The 22,291-nt window shown below is 25.0% G+C and overlaps 1 protein-coding gene across 1 annotated transcript; it reads left to right on the forward strand.

The window, feature by feature from the left end:
* The first annotated feature begins 12,161 nt into the window (after positions 1–12,161).
* Positions 12,162–18,422, forward strand: LOC129957603 (trafficking protein particle complex subunit 1-like). Its single transcript, XM_056070021.1, has 5 exons — positions 12,162–12,423; positions 12,801–12,900; positions 14,711–14,781; positions 15,865–16,003; positions 18,164–18,422. The coding sequence occupies exons 2-5, from the start codon at positions 12,802–12,804 to the stop codon at positions 18,290–18,292; spliced, it is 438 nt and encodes a 145-aa protein (XP_055925996.1). The 5' UTR covers positions 12,162–12,423; position 12,801; the 3' UTR covers positions 18,293–18,422.
* The last annotated feature ends 3,869 nt before the right edge of the window (positions 18,423–22,291 follow it).

A 22,291-nucleotide genomic window follows, 5' to 3' on the forward strand; every position in this document is an offset into this window, starting at 1 on the left:
CTTCTTTCTTTTTTTAATGTGAATACGAACAGAAAATATTTATTCTTTTGCAATTTTTAATTGTCAGTATTCGCTTTAAAAAAATCGTCTGCATACACAGCGTGTTGTGCAAAAAAAAAAAAAAACGCGATCTGCTTTTTTAATGAAGTAAGATTCCTTCAACCCTAGATTATGCTTTAACGCTTATCCAACAACATAGCTGCGGACGAAAGCAGCAACACGGTTGCGTATGATAACCGGACTTACCTACGAATAAAATAGATTCGCCCATCCAATCCACAACCGTGTTGAGCTTTAGCCGCTAGTAAGCAGCAACACGGTTGCGTATGATAACCGGACTTACCTACGAATAAAATAGATTCGCCCATCCAATCCACAACCGTGTTGAGCTTTAGCCGCTAGTACCTGAAACATGGAGTTGCACGTGATATTATTAGCGTTAGGCGTAAGCGACCTTTATCATTTCTTTTCTTGTTTGTATTCTTTTCAAGTGATTTTATTTCCTATCTTTTTTTTTTTTTGTCCTTAAATTATTGCAGATATTTTTCCATTTCATTTACAATGCCTTTCCTTTTGTTAACAATTTCTAATGAAAAAAGTTTTTAAAAAAATATTAAATTGTGTTCTTATGTTTTGGTTTTGCAATAACATTTGTGTTATTATTTTTATTTCGACATAAGGCTAAAAAAATAGATTAGCAGAATATATTTATTGTAAATTTCAAAAAAAAAAAAAAAAAAAATCTTTAAAACTTGCAATTATGTAGTTATATTTGAATACTCTTATATGAATAGTTTATAATTATTTCACCTTTCATAAAATAGTAACATAAATTTTACACCCATTAGTTTATATTATTTTTCTCTATTGTCCTAAACATTATTATAATATTGGCCTATATAGTTCATTATCAGATTGAAAACATTATCAAGCTTATGAAGTTCTATATATCTATTTTACTCCTTAATTACATATCTCCAATTGTCAACAAATATTTTATTTGTACTTTTAAAAGAAGTGAAAGCTCAATCATTATTCTAATTAAGGAATATGTTTTTTAGGTTCATCAAATCTGCAAAAAGAAGATTGAACTTGAAGAAAGTATATGTATAATTCTTTATATGTATTACCAGCAAAATATGAAATCCAGTATTCTATAGAATGGCCAAGCATTGTATATAATGCCTAAAACAAGCCAGTAATGTATGAAACAATTTGTATTTCATACATTTTCTAAGCATTCTATAGAATGCCAAATGACAACCTGGCAAAGTATGAAATACATCTCTCATTCAATGAAATAAAAATTTTGTGCAACCTTTGTTTCAAAACTGAAAATGCAATTAAAGATAAAATAAATTTTAAAATTGATCTATAAATATAAACAAAAAAAAAAAATTCTCACTATTTGTTTGGAAACTACTGTGCAAGTTTCTATTCCTGACTTCAAAAAAGAGCAAAATATTGGAAGTTACAATTAATGTGACGGAGTATGGTTTCTACCGACTTGGAACATCAGAAGGAAATTTAAAACAATTATATGTCCCAATTCACTTAATATCCTAAGAACTTGTTAAGAATTGAAGATATTCCAAATCAAAAAATTTCTCTCTGGTCAGTTGCAATTACTCAGAGCAGTGGAAGCAATCGAGGATTTATCAGATGTATGTGTTTAAGTGCCAAAATATGTAATGTCTTTTTGTGAAAAATGTAGCAAAACTTCAAAATGTTGCAATGTGATAGGCTTGAATGACAAGTAGGTAAATTTTAATTTCTGATTTTTTTTATCTGAAAACTTATTTGCCTTAATTAGAAAGGCATAAATTTTGTTTTGTACAAATTTTATTTTTCTATATAATTTGAATAAATTTTTTTAATGGCAACCTCATTATTTTTTCAGACTGATAATTCAAGTGATTTTCATTCTATTTAGCTTAGTTAATTTTCCTTTTCATTTACAATTTTTCTATGAAAGAAGTTTAATAAAGTATTAAATAACATTTTTATATTTTGGTATTGAAATAACATTTGTGTAATTATTTTTATTTTGACAGGAGGCTTAAAAAAAGTTTAGCAGAATGTATTTATTTTAAACTTCAAAAAAAAAAAATTCTTTAAAACTTGAGATTATGCAGGCACTTTTGAGTTCTCTTATATGAATAGTTTCAAAGTATTTCGCATTTCATAAAACAGTAACATAAATTTTACTCCCATTAGTTTGAGTTTTTTTTTTTTTTTTTCCTTTATTATCCTTAACATTATTATAAAGTTTGCTTACACAGTCCAGTATCGGAACAAAAATATTATGCTTATGAAGTTCTATAAGACTTTTGTTTGTTAATTACTCATCTCCAATTGTCAACAAATGTTTTATTTGTACTTTTAAATGAAGCGAAATCTCAATTACTATTATAATTGTTTTCTAGGTTCAGCAAAAAGGAAAAATGAAATGTATAAATAAATGTATAATTTTTTATATGTAGCTGAAGATTCAGTTATACATATATATAATATTTATATAAATGTGTGTGGATTTTTAGAAATTTCAAACTCTTCAAGTATTACATAATAAAGTTTAAATAAATTTTTTATAAATTACTTTGTGTCAATATTATTTATTCTTCTAAATTATAAGTCATAGTTTCAGGATTTTGCTTGGGTGTATAAGTCATTACAGAAAATTCAGTAAAAAATTTCAAGTAAATTATTATTTTACTTTGTATTTCTAAAATTTTATTTAATGAAGGTCTTTGTAAATAAATTGTTTTGCATAGTTGTTTTTCTTTTCTCCTAAAAATAAAGAGGGGAAACTAATAATTAAAAAAAATATTTGTCTTAAGAAATTTTGTATAATTGAAAGTAGTGTTTACATTTTTAGGTATGGAGTTCTTGTGAAATATTCAGAGTTAATCATAGATCAAATTTGGTTCTTGTGCCATGAAACAAAACCAAACTAATCATAGATTTTTTTAAAAATTAGAAATTTGAAGTAAATTGTTAATTTGTGCTTGTAAAATGTTATCAATTGGACATTAGCTAACACTAACATTTGTAATGAGGTATAAAATTTCTACACCATAAAGTAACTTTGTAAGTTAATAATAAATAAGATTTCGTATAAGTGAAAGAAGTGTTGTATTTTTGTGCATGGAATTTTTGTGAAACATATTTTTCAAATATTCAGAGTTAATCATAGATCAAATTTGGTTATTTTGCCACAAATCTAAACCTCACTAAACATAAATTATGAAAATATTAGAAATTTGAAGTAAGTTATTAAATAAGAAGTAAGTTTGTGCTTGTAAATTGTTGTTTATTGAATATTAGCCAACACTAACATTTATAATGAGGTTTAAAATTAATGCAATATGAAGTAACTCTGTAAATTAATAGTAAATAAAATTTCCTATAATGGGAAGAAGTGTTCCATGTTTGGGTATGGAATTTTTGTGAAATATTCAGCGTTAATCATTAATTAAATTTCGTTCTTGTGCTACAAATCCAAACAACTAAATATAGATCAAGAAAATATTAGAAATTTGAAGTAAATTATTAATTTGTGCTTATAAAATGTTGTATGTTGGACATCAATCAACACTAACATTTATAATGTGTAAAATTTCTACAACTTGAAGAAACTTTGCATGTTAATAGTAAATATAAGGAATTTTGTAGAATTGAAAGAAGTGCTGCATTTTTGTGTGTGGAATTTTTGAGAAATAATCGAAGTGTTAATCGAAGATCAAATTTAATTCTTATGCCATAAAACCAAACTAATCATAGATAATAAAAAAAATATTAGAAATTTGAAGTAAATTATTATTTTGTGCTTGTAAAATGTTATCTATTGGGCATTAGCTAACACTAAAATTTATAATGAGGTATAAAATTTCTTCATGAAGTAATTTTGTAAAATCAATAGTAAATAGAATCAGTAAAATTGAAAGTAGCGTTACATTTTTGTATATGGAATTTTTATGAAACATTTGTGAAATATTCGGGGTTTAACATTGATCAAATTTTGTTATTTTGCTACGAATCTAAACCTCACTAAACATAAATTATGAAAATATTAGAAATTTGAAGTAACTTATTAATTTGTGCTTGTAAAATATTTTCTATTGAAGAAACATATAATAGGAATTATATAATTTAGTGTTTTAAACTATTTTTAACCAATGCATTAAATTTTAGGGTGTTAAAATAGGAATTTGTGTTTTATTCATTATTCTTTAGGAATTATTTGTTTATTGCTCAAATTAAGCAATATAAAAGTGTGTATAGTAAAAAAAAAAATTAATAAGAATTATATATTTTTCTGTTTCGAATTTTTATAAAATAGCTTTTAAAAACAGATGATATAGGCAATATATATAATACATCTACTTTTAAATTTCTAATATCAGTTAAAATCATACTGATTAATTATATAATTGAAACTGCGATTATGTTAACATTTCTTCCCATGCATTAAACAATGAAAATAAATAGGAAATATCAATGAAGGAAATAAATCTTATATGTAGATAGATGTTCAAGGGATCAAATTTAAAATTATTTCAGATAATTTTAACATTTGTTTATTTTTTTTAAAGAGCAGTAAAAAAATGTCATTTAAACATTTTATAGGGTAAGATTGTGGTAAAATCTATGCTATAATAATAGTTAAAAAAAAGTTGGAAGAATTGTTAGAATGACATTTTCCATGAATTTTTATCGAAAACAAGTATTTTATGGAATTTTAAATTTATCAAAATAAATAACAAACACTATTATTAATAGGTAAAAAAGAAAAGTAAACTATTCAAAATATCTCGTATTTCAGTCTTTTGACAAAATTTTGAAAGTATGATAGTTTTAAATATTATGACACTAGTTTCTAGAGTTTGAGAAAATTGAATAACCATTAAACTAATATTTCAATTTGACACCAGCAAGTGTTCAGAAATAAATTGCCTATTGATTGGCATTTGGTTGCCCATTGCTAAAATACATGGGGAAATGATTGGTATTGGGTCGCCCATTGCTAAAACACATCGGGAAATGATTGGTATTGGGTCGCCCATTGATAAAACAGGTCGCGAAATGCTTGGTATAACGTCGCCCGTGATAATAACAAGTCGGGGCGACCATCGCGCGGTGAACCGCCGGGGGACATGACCAATGTCGGGGCGAGATCGCCTCCGATCTCGCTCGTTCCGTGGGGCGATGCTTGGCCAACGATCTTTTGCTGCTTGGGAATGTACCTTAATATAATTACTTGCATGCTGCATTATTGTGTTGGTATTTCAAAAAATCATTTTTAAAGAATTATCATTTTTAACTTTTCTGTCGGTACATCTTAATTTTGTATTGATTTCTTGAATATTGTACAATTTCATGGTTTCATTTAACTAAAGAGAAATTGAATGGTATTTTATTTTACTATCGGCTTAGGTGACCAGTTGATTAGCCTGATTTACTGCTTGATAAAAATTTCAAAAAAATATTGAGAAATGTGTAATTTGCACTATTTTAGATTATCTTGAATTATTCTATGCATCCCCCTAATTTTTTGACCTCTCATCTGAAATTATAATTTTAATTTGATACAGAAGTAATTAAACTAATACCAAAACCTTCTTGCTAAAACTAAATGAGTTCATTAAAAATATAAGTATAGGAAGTAGAATCAATGAGCATTGAAACTGTTATACCGAATATGTTTCATTAATTGTGCAATATCTGAAAAGATTATTCTATAAAAAATTTCATTCACGTAATAAGACAATTCATATAATAAGACAGCAATTTTCAAGTCATAAAAACAATAATATATTTTTGCTCATTATGGAAGGAACAGCAAAGTTTAAAATTTGATGTACTTAATTTTTTTTTTTTTTTTAATCATTGCTTGCTTGTGAAGTTAAACTTTTAATTGTTAGTGTAGCAAAATTTCAAATATTTATTCAATTCATACTTCAAAAAGATACCTACTTGTAAGAATAAGCTATATCCTCATACTTACATTAAAAAAAAAAAAAAAAATTTTGTAGACATAATTAACAATAAGAAAAAGGTTAAGATGTACTTTTTACTATTGTTCATATTAATAGCAGAACATTTTTTTCTGTTATCAGCTATTTGATGAGTTTTTCCCAATTCATTTTTTAAAATTAATTTCATCCCAGCAGTATTTTCCTAAACCATTTTATTAAATAGTTTGAAATCTTTCTATGTATTTATTTTAGAATTATAATTACCATATAATCATAAAAATCAGTAATAAATTAATGCTTGTTTAAATTACTGTACATTTTTCATGAAGGGACTTATTTATTTGCTAAAAATTAAGCTGCTTAATAATTTTTGCATTATTTTAAAATATTTGGAAAACAGCAAGGTAGCTCATTTTGAAGTTGCCTGTATTATTTTCTTGAAAGTGTACTTATTTCTAAATTTGAATTAAATAATTTAGTTCTATATATTTTTAATTATGCTTCATGAATAATTGAAAATTCTGCTTTATATAAGAATGCAGTTTGTGCTTTTTCTTTTGATTAAGTTAAATCGTAATTTATATGCAAACAGCATTATGATTTTTGTTTCATTCAATGCATTATAAAAAGACAAATCTTTTTATTTTGCAACATTTCTAAAGTTAATCTACAATTTATTCGGTATTTTTTGCATTATTTAAGTAGTTAGAAGGTTTTTCCATGTTTGATGTTTAGTTCCAAAGCAGCTTAAATCATATTGATGTAAACATTTGAAAAAAAAATATTTTGTTTAGATTAAATGCCACCAATGTGTATGGTTTACATATTTTTTTTTAATCTTGTTTTTCCAAGATCTAAGTTATTAGATTAGGGGGGGGGCAATTTGGAGGACTAAATCATGCAAATTTTCTGTAGTTGGGATAATATTTCCAAAATTGCTTCATGAATCATCACCAGTAATCGTTCATGTTTGAACTTAATTTCTTTCTGGAGTAAACATACCTTTGAATTTTATAATTATGGCACATTTGCATAATTTTAAAGAAATTATTTTTCAGTGTAGGAAACATTCCTTTTGATTGCTACATCCAGTAAACCATAAGGTGATCAAGCATCCTTAGACTAAATTTTAGTTTCAATAATACGTAATATTTTTATATTTGGAAATAAATCATTCTTACTCGTCATGTACCTAATGATCCAAATCAGTTGACTGAACAGAGCATTCGTCTTTCAATCAAAAAAGAGAGAGAGAGGTTTTCTGGAATAACGAATATTATGAATAATGTTCCTTGTAATCAAATATTCACAGAAGCATGTTGATTAGAAATTTAGATTTTTATTTTATTAACGAAACTTAACGTTACTAAGAAAAATTATTAATTAGCTGCTGTTATGAAATTGAGAATCAGTTTAAAAATAAAGATTTAGCTGTATTAACAATTTTTTTTAAACTATTTATTGCATCATAGGAAGTAAACTTTTGAAATATAGTAAAGTTGGTCTAATTTTCATGGTAAACAACTTGCACTAAGGTATCTTTTAATCTAAGGTAAAGTATTTTACTTGGAATGCAAATGCATAACTGCTTCCAGTTACAATTTAAAAGCCAGAAGTTTTCTTCCTTCAGTTTTCTCATATAGTTACATAAGCTAGTGTATAAACTAGTATATTACAACATAGAGATCAAATATAGATTTTGTATATCAGTTTAACTATTTGTATCCAAAATATGATTCAGATTAATTATTTTGGTAAAACTACCTAACAAATTTCATAAATGCTATTTGTTGCATTTCTTAGTTACATATATATATGATAGGCACATCAAAAGACTGAACTATTAGTTTGATTTTGACAAAAATTCGACACAAATTTATAATTTTGGTGTAAATACCATGTATGAAATTTCGTCTACTTAGCTTGTTACATTTTAGAATTATCATATTCATATACTAATATGATATATATAATTTTAAATTCTGGAGGGCTAAAACAGATTAATCAAAATCTTTAAAACAACCTTTTGCTGATTAAAATATTTTCATTTTTTATATGAGAATGTAATTATTAATTGTTTCTAATTATGCATTTAGATTTGAAAAATTGATTATTTTTCTAATACTCTTCAAGAAAGATAGAAATACTTAGATTCATAATTGATATATTAAGGCTTCAGAATCTTTCTTTCAAAAGTCTATTTTATAGTTCATTATAGCCAGGATCCTTATTTGAAGGCAGTCATAATTTCATTTTTTGATTAAGTTGATGATAAGTTTTCTTTTATATAGCAAGTCAATATGTATTCCTATATTCATAAACAGTTTTCAACTGGTTTCTACCAACCATCAGTCAGATTCTGATTTCAAAGTATTATCAATATGGAATTTTTTTTACCCTTTGATTTATTTTTTAAGCAGTGCAAAGAAATTAAAAGTAATCTCTACTTTTTGATACTTCACAATATTTTAAAATTCTTAAAATGTATATGTATAATAAAGTTTTTAAAAATGATTTTCAAGTGTTTTAACATTTGCAAGAAAATAAAAATTAATCTTTAAAAACTTAAATGATTTAAACAAGCAATTAAAATAACAATATTTATAATAGCAAGGACTTTACTTTTCAAATATTATTTCAAGTTGATTCCATTTTTTAAAATTGTTTTCATGCATCTTAAGGAAATGCGGGGAAGGGACCAGTACAACCAAACACTGTCCATCCAACATATTCCATCAAGAAAAAACTTATTTCAAACATATAAAATGGACGAAAATTTAAAAAATTATTTTAAGAACTGCATAAATTTGAATTAAATTATTTTTATTCATTTTTTAAGCTCTAACTGGAAAGTAATATGATTTCATCACATATCAAGTTATATAAACTATGTAGTTTACAGAATATAGGTGGTATTCCATATTTAAAGATGCGTACATTATCTTAAATCTAACTATAGATTAATTTAATGCTTCTTTATATTAGCTTTGTAACCTTAAACCAGATTAGTCAAATATGTAAATTTGATCATTTATCATTTAACAATTGACTATAAGATTTTGAATAACTACATTTTCTTAACAAATTATAGGTTTTTCTCTGACAAAAGAAAAAAAATTCAAGTATTTTATATTACAAAATTTGAAGTTAGTTTCTCAACAGTTTCTATTCTATTAATATATCATATAAATTTATTCTCATACTTCAATGTTAAAATATTTTATAACATAGGGATATTTTGGCAATGATCAAATTTAATGAGATGTATTGCAGTAAAATATAGTATTTAGTAATCAAGAATTAATAATTCTTATTTTAAAACATTGAACGTTATCTACAGATATACTTGTAATTATTTTTACACATTAAAAAAGGAATTGGATTTTTGTACAAATTGAATTTTGTAAACAATTTTTTACTCACTTTTGCTAGTTTCGAAATTTACTATATTTAAGCATTCTTATTAACATTATATTACTTTTAACACTTAATTATCAGTTGATTTATTTAACTAAATTTTTATTCTATATAAATGGTTCTAATTAGTAGATAATTTGCCAAGAGAAAAAAATTATTTCAAGATTACATAACAATTATATTATCCATTAAAAGCAAAAATAAACAAATAAATAAATAATAATAATAAATGAAATAAAAATAACTCCTACTTTTTAGCACACTCATAAAAACAATTTCACTACTGCCATTAAATTTATAGATTCAATGCAGAAGCAAATGTTCTGAATTTAAATTAAAAAGCTTTATTAACAAATCCTGAAATATACATTCATTAATAATTCATAATACATTCCAATAATTTATAAAATTGGTTAAAAGCAATTATTTTATAAAAAATAATTATTAAAAATTAGTACAATAATAATTCAAATCAGCTTTCAACAATTAAGAATATTTGAGCAGGTTAATTTACATAATTAAATATGAGAAAAATATTCAGCATTTTTCTATTAAATGAATAAATCTAAAATAATCTGCTTTAAAACTTAGATCATATTGCAAAATTTACGAGAGATAAATGTTGATATGGGATATAATACTTCTATTATTATAGCAGTGATCAAAACGTATCCCAAATACAATAATTCAATATTTAAACTACACCATCTGCAGCATTCACAATATCTATCCACATCTTTAATGTTTTATTATCATATACTATATCTGGTATAAATTGTGCACTTTGATTCCACCATTCTTCCAAAGCTGTCTGTATCGCACTTCTGTAATTTAAACCAATATCTAAGTTTTCCTCACAGGTATTTAAAATATTTTCTATTTCCAATAGCATATTCATCAAATTATCATATCTTCTGCATGCATTCAACAATCTCTTTTCATCATATTCCCAATCATCTTTATTACTGGAAGAAATATAATCTTTGAACAATTTAACATTTTGGCATACTTCCATGATGTTCTTAAATGGAGCTACACCAACCAGATTCCAAAAAGCATCTGGTACTGATTGGTCTAAAGTTTGAGTTCCTTGAAGCAAAGGTTTAATAACATCGTTTTTCCTTAAAACATTCCATAAAGCTTCATTTTCAAACTTTAGCTCATTTTCTAGTTCTTGGGGAAATTCTTGCAAAACTGCTGACATAATCAAAAATAACTCCTCATTTACATAGCTATGGATATCAATATAGCATTTTAGAATATAATCCAGCATAGAAGGAACTGATCTCTGCAATAAGCACATTGTATCAAAATCATTATAAAATTTATTTTGGATAGCTATTATATCTTCATTTGATATAATTTCAGTAGCATTTATTTTCTTCAAACTATTTATTTTTATCTGCTCATTACATAACATTTCTTCCAGGTAAGAAATGCTCTCTCCAAGACTTAAATTTTCAGCTATTTTATAAAGCAACTGGCATTTTGTTTGATATTCAACGTCTTCTGAAAATGGGTTAATTTTAGACATTAGCAATGAATCTTTTTCAGATATGAGTTTACAAATATCATTTTTAATCTTTTTAGTTGAGAAGTTAATATTCACATAATTAAATTTTAATTCCTGTAACAATTTCTCAGAATCTCGCTTTGAAGAACCTTTTAAAGATGGGTCATATGGATTCTTATATTCGGAAAGTCTTTTTAACATATTCACATAAGATGTTTTAGACTGCTCTTTAAGAATAAGGAGTAAATCACACATCAAAGCCCCCTTGAAGACTTCAATGACTGATTTTTGAAGATTAAAAATAAATGATGTAATACATGGAGAGTTTCTAAACTTTTTAACCACTAAAGATTCCGTCTGGGCCAAAAGATGTTTAACTCTTGGATTTATTTCATCAGGAATTACGGAATAACTTTTCTTTGCTGAAGCTTCTATATTTAAAGGAAGAAATTTTGCATTCTGTTTGCAAATTCCATCTGTAAGATGTAAAGATAGGCGATTATGCAAAGAATTCAGCAAAACAGTCTTCTCTTGATAATATAATGTTATCAAATGTAAAATCGCAGTCTTTTGATAAATTTTGTCAGTTTCATGACGGATATCTCGAAGATATTCTTCTGTCGAAATAATCTCTTTTTTAATGTTTGACACAGAATTCTTTAAAAATCTTTGTTTATCTTCAGCATTTGCTATTTCTTGATGAAGTTTGGAAAAATCGTTAGCAGGTTTGGGGAATAATTTTTCAGGATTACTTTGATCCCGTTTTAATTTCAATATCCGCTTCACTTTCTGAACTGTGCACTTTGAATGAACGTGAGTCACTATGTAGTCCCAAATTTTCTTATTTTTACCTTTTGTGAGACGACTTAATGTTGACACATCAGGAATGCTTACCAAACTTTTTTCGAATAGAAAACCCGTTTCATTTACAATCCATTCTTGAAGTTTCTCAGCAGCTGTCATTTTAAATGAATTCTAAGGCCTTCTTATTGTTGTAATTTTCTGTGGAATAAGTCATACACCAGAAACCTTTTTTAAAAAATCAATCGAAATAAGTTTATCCGATGGATAAGTTTGTTTTGAAATTGAAATACAGCGGGAAAACTTTGTATTGCCACAAATAAAGACATAAAAAAAGGATTAAACTTATTTCTTCTGTGAATCGTAACGCTTAGAGCAGAAATATTCTCGGAGGTCTGTAATAATAGTAGATCAGCGTACTGACAGTTCTCTCATAAGTTCTTTTCTATTTATTATTTTTTTAATTTCAGGACTGTTTTGTTAATTTTTTTTGTCGCATCCTTCTCTGTGACTGTATTATTGTGTCAATCGGATTATTGTTATTTTTGTATTACTCCTATGTTTGAGTAATTTACATTCAAGTCAAATAATTTATAATAAAATTTTCTTCCAAGTTGCATTGTTTTACAACAATTATATTTACATAACTCCCACATATACTGAAAAATATAAAAGAAGTTCTGTTTGCTTGAGGATAGGAAGTTTGTTCTAAAAGTAATAGCCTTATCCTTGCCTTTCGTTGAATCAATATATTTTGTGGAAATGTATATTATGTTAACATTTTAAAATGTAGTAATATATTAGATCATTAAGCAGCATGCTTCGTATTAATTAATAAAAATTATATTTTTACTTCTTCCAATTATTTTTTTTCCCGTAGGAATAGAAGTTCACAAGGAAAAAAAAATATTATGTTACAAGCTCTGGAGATTAAGTTGTTAAAACATTTATATATTACATTAATCGTGAAAAATTATAAATTTTAAAGGCATTTGCCATTATTTGAATACATGTATTTGCTTTTATACTTAAAAAAAAATTAAGCTGATATTTTCCAGTCATGTGAATTAAAAATTATTTTTTCACTTTAGCATGACCATCTATAACCTGTATATTTTCAATGCTGCTGGATCTTGTATCTACTATGCAGAATGGCATAGGAAGAGGCAGGCAGGAATGTCAAAAGATGAGGTAACAAAGCAAATGAAAATATTGCACTGTCTTATGGAACTGTTTTTCAATATACTAAAATTGTAATAATGTTATAAAGTAGTGCAATGGCTATTCACTTTACTTTGGAAATGAGAATTTGGGAGTAAAATTCAGTGATACTTCAAAAATTTTATTTTCTGTAATCAACACTTTACTGGAATAGATGAGAACTTTTAAAATCAAGATAGGAATGTATTATATACATATGGGGGGTGGAGCTTGATTTAAATAGCTATATTAGCATTCAGATTATTAAAATAAATAAATGATGATATTCATTGATAACATTTTGATATTCTGAATACTTCTTGTTTAGAACACCAGAAAACTTGTTGGGACGACATTTTCAAATATTTCTGCATTGATGTTTAATACAAATTGAAAGACTGTTTTTGTATCTCAGTATGTGTATACATGTACATCATTAATTAAATTTTTTGGAACAAAAGAGAAACATCTTAACTTGTTAAATGAAGAAATGTTATGAAATCCTTAATTAAATATAAGTTTATTATCATTAATACACATTAATGACTTCTGAACGCAGCGACTGATTCTGCTATGGTGTATAACATTTTAAACAGCATTTAAAAATAGAAGCATCTACATAAACAATGAATTTTTTTCTTGTTAACCAGTGGAATTAAAGTTTATGATCAATTAAATTTCCAATTACTGAAAATAATTCTAGAATTCTTATTTATGAGAAGTTATGAAATTTATTGATATTATTACTAAAAAAGTTATCTTTTTTTTTTTTCCTTGATCTAAAATTTTCTTTATTTTATTTTTTACTGTAGTTTTCAATATTCGAATAATATATTTTATAATGTCTTGGACTTTTTAAAGATCATATTTGTCAGATGCTCCAATCTATAATTTTATATCTTGGATTAAGTAAAATTAACATTCTCTTCATTAAAGCACCTAATTTAGCATCATTTGTAAAGGGCCAAATATAGTGGAGATTGGTTGATTTGAATATTTTTAATTTAAATGCATCAGCAATTCAAATTCCCCCCCACCCCCGTATTTAGATTATCCTATGTTATTTGACTTTGTTATCTGTTAATTTAAAATCGAAACTAAAAATTATAAAAATTTGCTCTTTTTGAATTTCCAAAATGTTTTCATTATTTAAAGATATGCATTCAAAGATATCCTTCCTGAGTTGTAAGTAAATAGTTTTTAAACCCTTTATTTGTGCAAAATATTTACTCTTGTAAAACATATTCAATAATTAAAAAAAAAAAAAAAAAATTCTGTTAAAAAGTTTGTTTTTCTTTTAAACATAATAACTTATAAATTGTAATGCTTATTCTGAAGTTTTTTTACTGAATTGAGGTTAAAAGTACTGTATAGAACTTGTTTATTAAAATTACTAGGGATACCTATTTACTAATTGAAGTTATTATATTTATAATGTTTACCTTTTTGAAATATAAATAGTTACTTACTTAAAATTACTTATTGCTTATTAGTTAATTTTTTTATTTTTAAAATTATTGAAAATTTGAAAATAATCTTTACTTTCATGTCTCGCTTAAAAATTATTTCTCTTTTGTGTTTATTTTTAAATTTAGATTTTATAATTCACATTTTTAGAGGTTTTTTTTTTTTAAATTTTATTATTATTATGCTGAACTTATTTTAACTTTTTATTATTATTATTATTATGCTGAACTTTAAATGAGGCAAATTTTTCTGCTTTATCAAATATAATTTCTATCATTTTTTTTTTTTTTTGTAATATTTCAATCTTTGTTTTATGTGTGTTATTATTTTGTAGGAAATGAAGCTGATGTATGGATTGATATTTTCACTAAAATCATTTGTTTTGAAGCTTTCTCCAGTGGATTGGTTAGTTAAAGGTTTTATAATTTCCTGGCAGATTTAATTTTTTTTTTTCTTAATGTAATTGCTATATTCAAAATATATTTAGCATATTAGATTTATTAAAGACTAGCAACTTTGATAATCAACTAGTTTGCTTAGAACATTGCTTGTGTTACATATTGAATAAGTATTCAATTATTCAAATTCCTTTGAAAAAGATATTTAAAACTTTATTGCAATAGATTGTAAAGCTTTAATGTCTTAGTAGACTTATATGTTTTTTGTTCTCTCCCTATTTATTTTTGTTTCAACTATTTATTTTCTCATTTCAAATTAAAAGCAGGATTTTAGAAACCCAGCTTGTTGTCCTTTCATCTGATTTAAAATGCAATTAATCCAATTATTTGTTAGCTGGATTCAGATAAAATTAATAAATAATCAGCTTAAACATTCAGCAAATACTATATTTCCTGTGTTTATATATATAAAATAGGTGAGCATTAATTATAGATTTAAAAATGATTAATAGAAATCAGAAACTAAAAAAATCATTATGATTTTATCTAAGAATATAAAAAATAAATCACATCTCCATTCCTTAGTTTTTAACAATGAAATAAAAATGCACAAGTGTTTGTAGAAATCATTAAAAATATTTGAAAATTGTTACACAATGAAAAGTTTTGCTGCAAATTATGAGTAAAAATTTTAAGGAATTAATTGAAATAAGACAGAGAAAAAAATTACGTAAAAACTAATGGTAAGAATTTAAAAAAAAAAAAAATGATTATTTTTTTAAAAGTTTATGATAGTATGAAAATCATTTTGGGGCAATAATATTTTTGTAAGGTATTGGGAAAAAAATTAAAATTTTAAATTAATTGAAATTTTAATTAAATCTTTTTAGAAATATTCCAATTAGCATATTCTTACCCTTTTAAATACATTTTGCCAAATTTGGTTACATTATGTAAAATCCTATATTGTCTGACATGCACTTTTCTACATCAGTATAGATTATTTTTAAATTTATTTTTGTGATGTTGATTATGTACTTTTTTATGCACTATTTACATGCATTTCGTAAATATTTTACTTTTGTTTCAGCAAAGAGGGTTTCTTAAATTATCGTACAAGTAAATATAAGCTAAACTTCTATGAAACTGCCACTGGATTGAAATTTATCATGAACACCGATATCAATGCTATGAATGTTCGTGAAATTTTGCAAAGAATATATAGGGAGGTATGTTAGCTATCAATTTGTTCTACCATTTCTTATTTCTTTTTTAAAATAAAAGTAAAAAATGTAAAGCCTGATTACAAAAATTTATGAAATATCCATTAGCCATGATTATCTTGGAAAATTTGTGATGTGAAACATTTTAGCATACTTTAATAATATATTTGTAATTACCCATGTAGTATTTTAAATGCTTAATTTTTCCTTTTTCAGAAAGTTTAGAGTAATTACAACTGCAATAATTGTAATCTCTCTTATAACTTAAATTCATAATTTATTTACAAATTCCGAATGCAGAAAATTAAAAAGTGATTTTACAATTGATGTTATGTAAATGAAAATGTGATGTCTACTTAATTTTTATTCCAAACTATAAGACAAAATAATAAAAAAATAAAACCGAATAATTCATTTAAGGACTATGTTAGTTTTTAGTTCGTATCATGTGATAAGCAGCTATTTATTAGGGCTGATTAGAGATAAATGAGACATCTGCAATAATGCTTAAAAGTAGCCTTGTTTTTAATTTATGATTCTTCCACCAAATAGATAAACATAGCATCAGACTAGTTGCTGTACACTTTTTATGCAAACATCTATGTATAGTAAATTATAAAATCTCCTTAATGTTGCTTTAAAACTATTGAAGATAGACATATACTTCTATTGGAAAACTATTCTAATTGATGCGAAAAGTTATATATATATATTTTTTACTAAACCAATATTATAAAGGGGAAAAAAATCATAATACTTAAATTTTCATACAGTCTATCTTTATTAGTCATGTATGTGCTTACATTTAAAATGGGGGGGAGTCAGTACTTTTGGAAACTAATCAAGTGATGAAGCTTTGAATGTCACTTTTTTATACTTTTTCAATAGTTACTTCAAGTTATATTCCCCCTTCCAATGAACATATGATGTTTCCTTGAGGTAACCATTAATTGATCTGAAATTTAGTTTGAAATACCAGTAATTGACATTTTGTATAATGATTTTTAAAAAATGGAAATTTAATGTTAAGGACCTCTTTTTATATTGCTACTAACAATTAAAAATATGTATTATACTATTCATGAGTAATGAGATTATTAATATTTTCTACATGCTTTCAACTTGAGTTGAGAAATCCAAATATTTGAAGCTATTTGTATTGCCGGATGCAAGAAATGTTCAGAAAAACACATGCTTTTATTTCATCACAATATCCAAGAAAGAGGGAAAATATATGTACAAAGTTAATATTAAGTTTACTCTATATTTTTTTAATGCTACTTCTATCAATTTTGCAAATATGGTTCACAAGATCTTTAAGAGGAAAACAGAAATGGAAGAATTGAAAATTTAGTGGAAGGGTATTTTTATGCTTTACTGTTTCAATGACATTTGCTTTATTCCATCTTTTCATTTCAAAAAACATCAATTTAAATTTTTTATGCTGTCTTATTCTCCTCATATTTAAGATTTTATTATTTTATTCAGATATTGTTATATTTAATTTGCTAGTTCATTAGACTTTATAAAATGAAGTATTCATTGTTTGTAGTTCATGTATAGAGTAAAAATATTATAAGATGGCGTTTCATTTCACATAACAAAACAGTTCTACCATTTTATATAGTTTGTCATTATTTGTGAACATAACTGCTGCTATTTTCAGGTGTACTAAACTTTTTAGCTTGAATCTTCCAAATATTAATATATTCATTTCATTTAATAAAACTAAACCTTTCCTATGTGGCCTGCCAGTTATGTAGGATGTTGCACTTGAATGTGCAAAATTCCTAATAATATGCTTTCTTACAAATTTGTTTCTTTTTTTTATTTTTGATTCTAATGAAATTATACATATTAATATTATATTATTATTATTTAACATTATGCTATATATTAAATTGTATTTCAAATTTATATCCTCCTCTTATGCTTTACTAAATAATAAGTGATTTAAGTTATCAAGTGTAATATTCTGATTGTATTCTGGATAATGTAATTTATAGCGATCATTATTCCTATTATGTAATCGTTATGTATAATTTGAATCTCATAAATTTTTACTGGTTATATTTCCAGGAAACAAATTCAAAATAATTTTAAAGTGTATTTATTGATATTTGTATTTCGTTAAAAATGTTAATTGTTTTTAATTTTTTACTTTAGGTTTATGTAGAGTATGTGGTTAAAAATCCAGAATGCAAAATGGGAAAAGAAATAGTCAGTGAAGTTTTCCAAACAAAACTGGACAAATTAGTGCGAAGTTTTCCAATATTTAGCTCACGAATTCTGTAATTTGTATGTAGCATTTATAGATTTATTTAATAACATTGTAAATATTCAATCACATTAAAAGGAAATTATTTGTAAATATAAATAAGATGTTTTGTAATTTTTTTAAATGATTAAAATAGTTTTATGTTAATTGCAGCTTTTTTAAAAAATTGTTTTGTTTCTTTTATATCATTCACATGTAAATAACATATGATGTATGTTAGAGAAGAAGGTCCTATTTTTTATAACAAAAATCAAACTACTAAATTTAGCATCAGCATTAATTATATAAATTTGTACATTACATTAAATGATTCATGAAATCAAACATTTTATCCAGGGCTTCTTAAATGTGAGCATTTTGAACTGAAGTTATTAAAACTTTTCTAGTTAAAGATAACAGCACAATTTTAAGTTTTATGATCTCTCAAAACAATTATTATTACCAAAATTACTTGACTTCCGCACATTTTATTAAAATTTGTTCAATTATTTAAATTTTTATTTACCATTTATGTTTTCATGTTTGTTTTGTATCAGAGATTTCGACAACGTTTTCAGACAAAATTAGAATTGCAATAATTTATTCTGCATTTGTAAAGAGAATATGGAAAGAAAATATAGATAAATAAAGATTATCAATCTTTTCTTATTATATAAAATGGATATGAAAACTAGGTATTTGTTGAAATATGCGATGCAAGTAAAATAGAAACTGTACTTTTTAGAACTGAATTTTCAATATACACCAGTCCATTATAGGGACATTCAAGTCCTGACTAATATTTATATACATTATGCTTACAAAGTAAAAGATATTTATTGGAAATGGAATATAATCCTGTAGTATAGCATGGTTCTGACGACTTGGTTGATATAACCTAAGGATTGTGTGATGTTAAGTCTGTTTTGAGTATGTATAAAATAGACGCAAATCAACATTTTCCAGATCTAGTTTAGTATTTACTTCTTCATGTCATATAATTGAAAAATCAATAATGGAAAAATAAAGGGGGGGGGAAAGGGTGAAAATGCACTTAATTTTAAAAAATTGTATTATTATAATCTTATTATTTCTTTGCAGTAATTTTGTTATACATTATTCTTTCTTAGCAAAATGTATTTATATAATGAAGTTCAATTGCCAACTCCTCAAATCCTCACTATATTTGATGCCTTATTGTTATTATCTGTCATTTTCATACTATAAATAAATATTTTTTTAAAAAATCCTAATGGAAAGCAAATGCTTAGAAATAAATAGAAAAAGTATTTTCAAAAGAAATCTTATTAATTTTTTTTGAAATATTTTAATAAGGTTTTAGTACATGAGCAAATAGCTATGTTATGTTAAAATCACTTTCATTTCCAGTTTTCATATCAAACATTGTTTGTAGCCTTACTGTAAGCAATTTGCAAATATCTGAAGTACAGCTATAAATAAGATCATAATTATTAACAGCTGGTTGTGAAGTTTAAAACTTTTTGTATTTTCTAAATGCTGTGGTAGAATATATGCTTACATTCCAAATAGTCGAATTAAGCAATAAAGAAGTCTTCAATAAATTTGTTTAAGCACTGTTGAATTCCAAACATTCATTTTGTTTCCAGCTATAGTTTAAATGTTGTCATTAATAAAAATATCATATATAATGTTAACTTCAGTATCAACTTTTCAAAACTAAATGGAAAATTCAGAAATTTACAATATTGCAAAACTGAAAAAAAGAGAGAGAGAGAGGGAGGAGATAGGTACATTGCAATTTTATATATTTGAAATTTATACATCTAAAATAAAACTTACGTTTTGTAAAAAATATTAAACCCTATCAACTGACTCATTGAAGAAAACCTTGTAATTATATCAAATAATGACAAAATAATCATAGAATTACATAAAATAAAAGATTATTTATATGAAACTAATAGCTCTGAATTTTCTTTTTACTCATAAATTATCGCTGAAAGAGGGAAAATAAACCCAAATGATTACACAAGATGTTTTCTGAATGTCTGTGAATAGATAGCTTGCAAAAGGCTGTTGTGTAAATTTTGAAGGGAGGAGGTATAGGATTTTGTATTCACAGAATTCTCGTATTGTTGAAATATATTCATCTATACTTTGTTTCAGAGGAAATATATATTTCAAAGATGAATTATATGGGCAATATTACAACAAATTATGAATATAAATTTTAGAACTGCTGTATAAAATGTTAAGTATCCTCTTTAAATAACAATAGAATTGGAAAAAAAATTAACGTGCTTTTATTAATAAAAAAAGAAAATTTGGTTATTAAAAATCTGGTGACTTAAAAAGAATTATATATTATGAATGTAATAAATCATATTCTTAATATTTTTTTAGATTTTCTTATTAAATTTTCAATGACACATTTTATTTAACTTCCAGTTTTTTGAAATTTTTCCTTTAGTTCACAAATAGAAGCATATTAAAAATATTTTGATCCTTTTTTCTTTTTAAGTTATCTCAAATATCTTACAGGTGGCATTATCTTAATATGGAATTAAAACTGATAATCAAATTCTGGAAATATTGCATTGTCATTAAGAATACATAACTTTATAAAATATCATTCCTGATGCATGAAGAAATAGGTGCAATCTTGCATTTGCAAACATGAAACGGGTCAGTTAGAAAGCAGAAAAGTAAATTAATATGGTATTTTAGGTTTAGAAAATTCTTCTAAAATTTTTAAAGATATTTTTATTGACTCAGACAAATTACTGAAATTCTTTACATTGAGCAAATATCTTCTGCAAATAATTCATCTCCATTACCTGTAAGTATACCTAAATTGTAATCTTATGTGTGTAAAATAATGATCTGTATCGCAATAAGTTGCTAAACTTTTAATTAAATTAAATCAACAATTTTTTTAATACTGCACAACCTAAGATATTTGTAGTAACTTTTCAAAATGATACAGTGAGACAAATTATTTTTAATAAATTAATAATAAAAACATATCCTTTGTTTTGTGCTCCTACATTTTTAAAGTTAACTGAAATTCCCAGAAAATATATATGCAAGCTAATTGAATTACTCAATATTTATGGCCAAAATTTCCCAGAATTTTGAATGTCTTGAGTTAAAAAGTTGATAATAGTTACTAAGAATACTATTTGTTTCTATGAGGACTTGTAGTAAATAGTGCAAGACACATAGGTTTTAATAAAATAGGATAATAAGTCTTGTTTTTTTAGAACTATGGAGGTAATTTTTTTAGTTCATTTTTTTTAAATATATGTTTCTATAAACAAATGTTATTCTTATACTTCTTATATTAAATGGAACTGTCACTGAAAACATATGAAATTTGTAAATTATTTTTTCAGTATCTTAATTTTATTTTTTATACATATTTTGAGGACATGTAAGATGAAAAATGAATGAAGAGAATTTAGCAAAGATATCGAGGCCTCTCTAAATATTATGTTAATAAAAGTAAATAACTTTCTCATAATTTAAAATATGTTTTATATTTATTTAAACACATGTTGTATGTGATAGTCTATTTCACAATACAGGAATTCATTTATATTCAGTGTAATTCTTTTTTAACTAAAAGATAAATGTCATATAATTTGAATTACAATTATAATTCCACAATAAATATCTTCCCATCTTGAAGCTTAAATAACTGTCAGTGCTTTTAAATATTTGTATCAAGATTTTCTTTCTTTTGTGCATGACTTCATGTCATCAACTGCATAGCACACATGTGAATATATATATAAATGTAATGACATTTTAATTCTAATTTCAATTTAATTAATTTCCAAAACTTTACCTTAATTTAGCCCATCGTTACTTCATTCTAAAATATTCTCTTATTTCGTGATCCAATTCCACTTTCGGTTTAATTAATCCCTTTGTAAAAATAATGCGCCATCAAGAACTACGTTTCAAATGAGAGTGATACTTCGGTACCCTTGAACAGGTGTCAAAGGCCATTTCCTCGGCGCATGGCTGGAAATCCTATGCCATATAAGGCG

The sequence above is a fragment of the Argiope bruennichi genome, chromosome 11 (assembly GCF_947563725.1).
Source record: "Argiope bruennichi chromosome 11, qqArgBrue1.1, whole genome shotgun sequence".
In the NCBI taxonomy this organism is placed as follows: domain Eukaryota; kingdom Metazoa; phylum Arthropoda; class Arachnida; order Araneae; family Araneidae; genus Argiope; species Argiope bruennichi.

Bases quoted from the DNA above. Each gene is read 5' to 3' on its own strand.
- LOC129957603 (XM_056070021.1), top strand. From the start codon at position 12,802: ATGACCATCTATAACCTGTATATTTTCAATGCTGCTGGATCTTGTATC. The intron at 12,901-14,710 runs GTAACAAAGCAA...ATTATTTTGTAG, and splicing joins CAGGAATGTCAAAAGATGAG to GAAATGAAGCTGATGTATGG. The intron at 16,004-18,163 runs GTATGTTAGCTA...TTTTTACTTTAG, and splicing joins TGCAAAGAATATATAGGGAG to GTTTATGTAGAGTATGTGGT.